Source organism: Gymnoscopelus microlampas (assembly GCF_963454915.1).
Source record: "Gymnoscopelus microlampas genome assembly, chromosome: 3".
Taxonomy (NCBI): Eukaryota; Metazoa; Chordata; class Actinopteri; order Myctophiformes; family Myctophidae; genus Gymnoscopelus; species Gymnoscopelus microlampas.
The window spans coordinates 40,381,173-40,387,767 of record NC_139940.1 but is presented as its reverse complement, the minus strand read 5'-3'; the positions used below and the strand labels follow the sequence as shown (position 1 = coordinate 40,387,767).

Genomic DNA, 6,595 nt, shown 5'->3' with positions numbered 1-6,595 from the left:
CAGAATCCTGAATAAGTTCAGGCCTGCCCTGACGTCTTTATTGTGCAAATGTAGCAGAGGAGCCGAGGCTGAAGATCAGAAGCCCAATACTGTATCTCCCTTGGCTGTGGGGGTTTACTCTTTCTATGAGTGGTAGATGATTGGTTTCTCACATGGGAGCCTGGGGTTCGAATCCAGGTGGTTAAACTGGGAGCTTGTCCAGATCAGGGTTCCCGGTGCGGTAGGGTCAAAGGGGCGTGAATGTAGCAGAGAAGCCCTGCTTGAAGCCCAGAAGCAGCATGAAAGCTTTCAACTCCTCCCACCTGGATGACACTAAACTGCCTCATTGCCACTACAAAATATGTATTATTATTCCACTCAACATTTTAATTGTAAACATAAATACAATTCAAAAATATATATTATTCTAAACATAAATAGTCATACATTTTCACTTAACTAGCTTTGACTGTTATCATATTGTTCTGACTATTGAGAGCCTGTGTATACAACAAGTTTCTGTCCAAATGCTAAGTCACAAATGACAATAATTTTCTTAATCAAAATCTAAAGGTGCTGGCAGCATTTTTGCTGTAATACAATCTGTGGGAGAGATCATGGAAACAGTGGGAGGGTATGAAGATGGCAAGAGAATTTTATGTTTCACCTAAGGAAATGTTCAGCATAATAAATTCAAAGGTCACCTATCTTTCTCATAAATTAGGTACTAGCTCATTTTTATCCCTCTAAAATTGAGAGATGAAAACTTGTTTTGAAGGTGTCCTTGTCATGATGATTCATCTAACTCCCTTTATTACTCGGGTTCAGGTGAGGTAAAATTGTCTTATGCAGCTCTATCCAAATGTTTTATGCCACATTTAGCTTCTGTCTAATGCAAACAGAAAACCTTTCAAGTAACATAAAGAAAATCCTTGGAGACAATGATTATGGAAATGTTTACAGGTGTCTGCTAAATACTTTGAATTCTCTAAATCTCCAAGGTTGAGAGAACCTGAAGTTCAGCAAACCTCTTTCAGTGTAAATATGCATTCAATTCAGGCTTTCTCAGCTCGCCCTGATGGGGAGGCATCCTTATACGACATCTTCTTGGTGTTCGGCAGGATGCTGCTGGGTAAGAACTGATCCGTCGGCGTGGATAACTCGTCCATCACCGAGGTGAAGTGGTCGGGGCTCTCCCCATTGGACATGTCCTTGATGGCACTGTAGGTGAGCGCTACGCTCGCCGGCTTCTCCAAGCGCTGAGGGCCACAGTGGCAGAGCTTCTTGAACGCAGCACGGAACTTCTGGGACATGGCGTTGTAGATGACAGGGTTTATGGCGCTGTTCAGGTAGATGCAGAGGCGGCAGAATAGCAGGAACCAGGTGTCCAGGTAAGCCTTGCCCAGGAAGGAGTTCACCACCACCAGGGTCCGATAGGGCATCCAAAGCAACGCGAAGAGGACCACCACCACAGCCAACATCTTCGTCACCTGATAGGATGCAACGATAATATTTAGAAGTAGGAACCATGCACACAGCACCTTCAAGCATCTCAATGTGTGCTCTGATGACTAATGTACATACTTTGCACATATTGCTATACAATATTGAGGAACCAAAACCAAATAATGTTACACTAGTGTACTCGTAAATAAGATGTAACAGTAAAGCATCTTGATTCTTGAACAGAAAGTTGAAAATATTTTGTCCCAAGGTAAAAGCTGGTTGTAAAGAACACGATAATATCTTTTCTCTCTCTCATGCACACTTTTTGTAATCACTGAGCTAGCAAATTAGATCATTTAGATAATCTCTATAAGTCATTCAAAGCGGCTCATTATGACTTTGACAATTGATGTTATGAAAGCAGCACTCCCCAAGAGAAATTGATGTAATCAATGCAGCAGCAATGGCAAAATGTGAAAATAGAACTTGGAAAGATTTTGTGAGAGTCTTAATTTATTTGAGTGGAAAATTTAGTCCAAACCGTTCCTTGTGGAATTTCATCACTCTTCAAAACAGGCTTTTATGTGCTGCATGAAGAACTTCACTTTGTCAGTTTATTCAGCTCTCGTATGCCTGGACTGTTTAGATTAATTTGTAACAACTTGGGGACTGACAGAATTAAATCTACATGCACAACCCAACAAAGCCTGCATTTGTTAATTGCTGACATAATTACCATGTGATAATGTTTCAAACTTAAGATGTAATTATATCCTATCAATATTTATGTTGTGGGGTCTCAGCTCCAGTGATGTGAGTCTAATTGGATTGGTTAAGGCCAGTGACAGCACCATCACCGATTAAAATACCTTATCCTAGATCCCAATTACCTTTTGACCTTTAGAGTAATTCAATAAGTCCCTGGTGGTATAGATTACGCATATTCCACAAAGACCACGAGTTATCGCTGACTTGTCACACAAATAAAATGCAGAGTGTTAGTTTCACTCTGAGGATGTACAAATGGATCCTTGCAGGTTCATTTTCCTGTGCAGAAAGGCAATGTAATTGTGTGTGTCACAACGAGTGCTTGTTTTGCTCTGGGTATGTTTGTAAGACAAAGCTTTGATCCTTTCTGTGGGGGGATGAGGAACAAGCCAAAGCCCAGTTTGATCCATGTGCACACAGGCTTGGTCTAATCAGGCCCCCTCTACCTTGGAGCCTCCCGGGGCCACCACACCCCTTGTAACACCAGAGGGACTCCTCCTCGGATCTGATAAGCAAACACACGCACACACGCACACACACACACACACACACACACACACACACACACACACACACACACACACACACACACACACACACACACACACACACACACACACACACACACACACACACACACACACAAACCAAAGATACGTCTACCTGCATCTTTGGTTTGTGGAACAAACAACAACACTACCCTACCTCCTGGCTGACTCAATCTCAACTGTATCTGATTCTTAATTTGTACTTCTTTTGTTTTATGCATCCTAATGTCATTTTATGATTAATAAAATTACATTACGTTATGCAAACTCCAAACAGAGAGGCCCTTTCGCCAACCCCACCTAGGGTATGGGCACTGATGACGAGGAGGAGAGATTTTATGATTTTACAATTGTGTTTCCTTTGCTTGATGTTCTATGCAAAGCACAATTGAATTGCCTTGTTGCTTAAATGTGCTATACAAATAAAATTGCCTTGCCTTGCCATTATGAAAATAATTGTTTTACATGCTCAATTATTTTGAGCACGAGATGCTTGTAGGAAAGCTCAATGTTTGGTCTGTGTGGTATATAGGAAAGCAACTGTGTCATTTGAATTTTTTGTGTTGGCAAAAATAGAAGATATACAAGCTCACAGTGCGTCACTTCGCACCGCGCTGCGAGCTTGTACATCTGCTTTTTAGGACCATTTTAGAAAAGTGTGAGAATTAAGGTCACTTTGTGCCGCGCTGTGAACTTGTAGATCTGTTATTTTTGAAAACTCTTGAAAATGTGTGCAAATCTTTGAATACATATATTTTTGGAAAGTGATTTTTTTTAACTAAAATATTTGCTTCTGGGGGTCCCCGGAACATAATATTGTGAGTTGGGGGTCCGTGGCAAAACACATATAATTTTGGGGATCCTTGACATGAAAAGGTTTGAGCACCACTGATTTAGCAACACACGTTTTTTCTGAAAACGGTTAGGGAGACATTTGCAGAATCCGCCTCAGGTCTTAATGGGATAAGTATATAGGGTTTAAGTGGTTAAATGGTTTGGAGCGGGAATTACTGCTAGGCTGCAGGGCAGTAATGGAAACACTGCCCTCAAAACACCCTCATAGCCCCCCCCCCCCCCCCTGGTCATTATGTGCAATGAGGACACGCAACCTCAATATACAGTATACTGCGCCATACACGATACATGTCATGCTTTTGCCTCAAAAGCAGGGCATCAACTTCTTAGTAAGATTTGTGAAAATGGACTCTTCAGTCAAAAAAGGGGCGGCTTTAACAGTCTGTTTCTGTAGAAGGGGAAAGTGAAATACCCCTTTAACACTAATGCAGTCTTGAGGCAACCTCAAATGAATCATTTCTCTTTCAGTGTTATTATGTTCTCTAATAAAGTGCATTAAACTTATGAAACGTTGGGGGGGGGGGGGGGGGACAATGAAGCCAGATGGCACTGGCTAATTGATTAACTAATGACTTGCTTCAAGTGCATTGAATGGAATTTGCTTTATTACATTTTGGCTTGAAGCTCTGGAACTGTTCATATTTTATCAAATAAAAGGGGGGAGTTCACTTTCATGTCATTAAAAGGGAAGCATTAATCTGGGCATTATGAGGGGGGGGGCATAACGTTTTTTTCCCATTATGAAAATACATAGGCTTCTGTGCCTCAGCAGCATGAATTTATCTCGCCCCCGCTCCCCCTTCTGAGGCTGTCTCCCTCGCTCACTCTCATCTTTCTAGGACTTTATGCTCTCCTCTTTATGCGCACGCGCGCGCGCACATACACACACACACACACACACACACACACACACACACACACACTCACACACAGTGGTGTAAAGTAACTAAGTACATTTACTCAACTGTACTGAAGTACAATTTTGAGGTATTTTTAACTTTAGACTACTGCAGTATTTCCAATTTTCAGTGCTTTTAGTTCTACTCCAGTAGCCTACATCTCGGAGGCAAATATTGTACTTTTACATACAATTATTTGATAACTTAAGTGATTGATTGATTGATTGATTGATGTACTTTATTTAGTAAGACATGAGAACAACAGTACATGGAAGTACAAATTCACAATACGAGGTCTACTAAACTGGAAGACTCATAAAAGCACTGAGCTTGTTTCAAATGAGTTCCCCACGCACACAAATCATGATGAAAAAGTTACTAGTAACTTTGAATTATTATTACAAAACATACACTAACCACTTCAGCCCAATATAGCCTACATTTTGGCCATTTGAAAATAGCTGATTGCTACATGTAGCATGTAGATGAGCTTGTAGATCTGCTATTTTTAAAAGATGTTTTAATACATTTTATACATTTGAAATGGGACCTTCTGCATAATGAGTACTTTCTACTTTTGGTACACACTGTGTGTGTGTGTGTGTGTGTGTGTGTGTGTGTGTGTGTGTGTGTGTGTGTGTGTGTGTGTGTGTGTGCGTGCGCGTGCGTGCGTGCGTGCGTGCGTGTGTATGCTGCAAAGTGACAGTCAGAAACCCACCTGTCGACGCGAGGCAGCGGTCGCGCTGCTAGAGGAACATGTGCCAATCATCCTGCTGCCTCCTTGGCCAAGAGTCTCCTTCTTCCACTTCTTAGAGCTGCTCCCCTGGGTGTCCGAGGGCAGCGGGTTCAGGAACAGTATCCTGGCGATCAGTCCGTACAGGACGGTGGCCAGCATGAGGGGCAGCACGTAGAACACTGCGAAATCCGTGAAATAAATGGGCAGGTAGGCGTTCCTGGAGATCTTGTAAGCGCACTCGTTCAGCACGACGTTGTCATAAACCAACTTTTTGGTGTCGGCCAAAAACAGCCACATCAGACAGTAAATGGACGTGACGGTCCAGACCACAATAATGATCCTCTTGGCCCGGGACAGGGTGCACAGGAACTGCGCTCTGATCGGGTGACAGATGGCGATGTATCGCTCTATGGTGAAGGCGGTGATGGAGCAGGACGACGCATTTATGCCCAAATATTGGAAATAGGTGATGCCCAGGCAGCCCACGTAGCCGTACAGCCACTGTCCACCGCACAGCGCGTCCGACACGTTGGGCAGCCCGGCGGCCGTCAGCACCATCAGGTCGGCCACCGCCAGGCTCACCAGGTAGCAGTTGGTGGGGGTCCGCATGTGCTTGGTGGTGAGGACCACCAGGATCACCATGACGTTGCCCACTATGCCCGCGCCGCATATCAGAGACACTAGGAAGATGCTGACCGCCTTGTACTCGACCGTGTAGTCGGTCCACATTCCTAGGGTTTGGTTATGTTGATTAACCAACGTGTCGTTCCGGTCCAAAGTGATGTTGCTGTCCATGGTAATGTTCTCCATGATGATGAATGGGGTTCTATCTCATACAGCATTGCACAAGAATCGCGACAATGCATCGAAAATAACGTCTGGTCGAGTGTCAGAAGAAGCCCAAGGAAAATCCAATTCCAAAAACTTCATTTCGCAATTGACGACAAATTACGCACGTCTACTGGCTCTAGTCTGCGCAAACAGCTAGTCTTTCGGATTTGGAGAGGAGGATCAAAATGAATTGAGAAGTTATAGTAGCCTATTCCCATGTAGGAAGGGCGTTTTATAAATCAGCATTCCAGTCTTTGCTCTGTTGGTCGAAGTTTGCACAGAGGAGAGTAAAAGTGTTGCACCACCAACCCCTGTTCCAGCCACACTGATCAGACAGCAAGCATGAAGTCCTGAGTGCTCCCAACACTCTCCTTTTATATGCCGTTCTGGCAATGGTAACAAGCAGTGGTGTAAAGTAACTAAGAACATTTACTCAAGTAGGCTACTGTACTTAAGTACAATTTTGAGGTATTTTTACTTTACTGGAGTATTACCAATTTTCAGTACTTTTACTACATCTCAGAGTCAAATAT

At 43.2% G+C, this 6,595-nt stretch overlaps 1 protein-coding gene across 1 annotated transcript in view; it reads right to left on the bottom strand.

The window, feature by feature from the left end:
- The window catches only part of trhra (thyrotropin-releasing hormone receptor a), a 6,795-nt gene extending 434 nt beyond the window's left edge, over positions 1 to 6,361 (bottom strand). The window contains exons 1-2 of the mRNA XM_084052121.1: positions 5,214 to 6,361; positions 1 to 1,469 (exon numbers count right to left, since the gene is read on the bottom strand). The exon at positions 1 to 1,469 is cut by the window's left edge and continues 434 nt beyond it. Coding sequence (XP_083908247.1) covers positions 1,035 to 1,469; positions 5,214 to 6,041 — 1,263 coding nt within the window. The 5' untranslated portion in view covers positions 6,042 to 6,361 and the 3' untranslated portion in view covers positions 1 to 1,034. The remainder of the gene's footprint in view (positions 1,470 to 5,213) is intronic.
- Between the last annotated feature and the right edge of the window lie 234 nt (positions 6,362 to 6,595).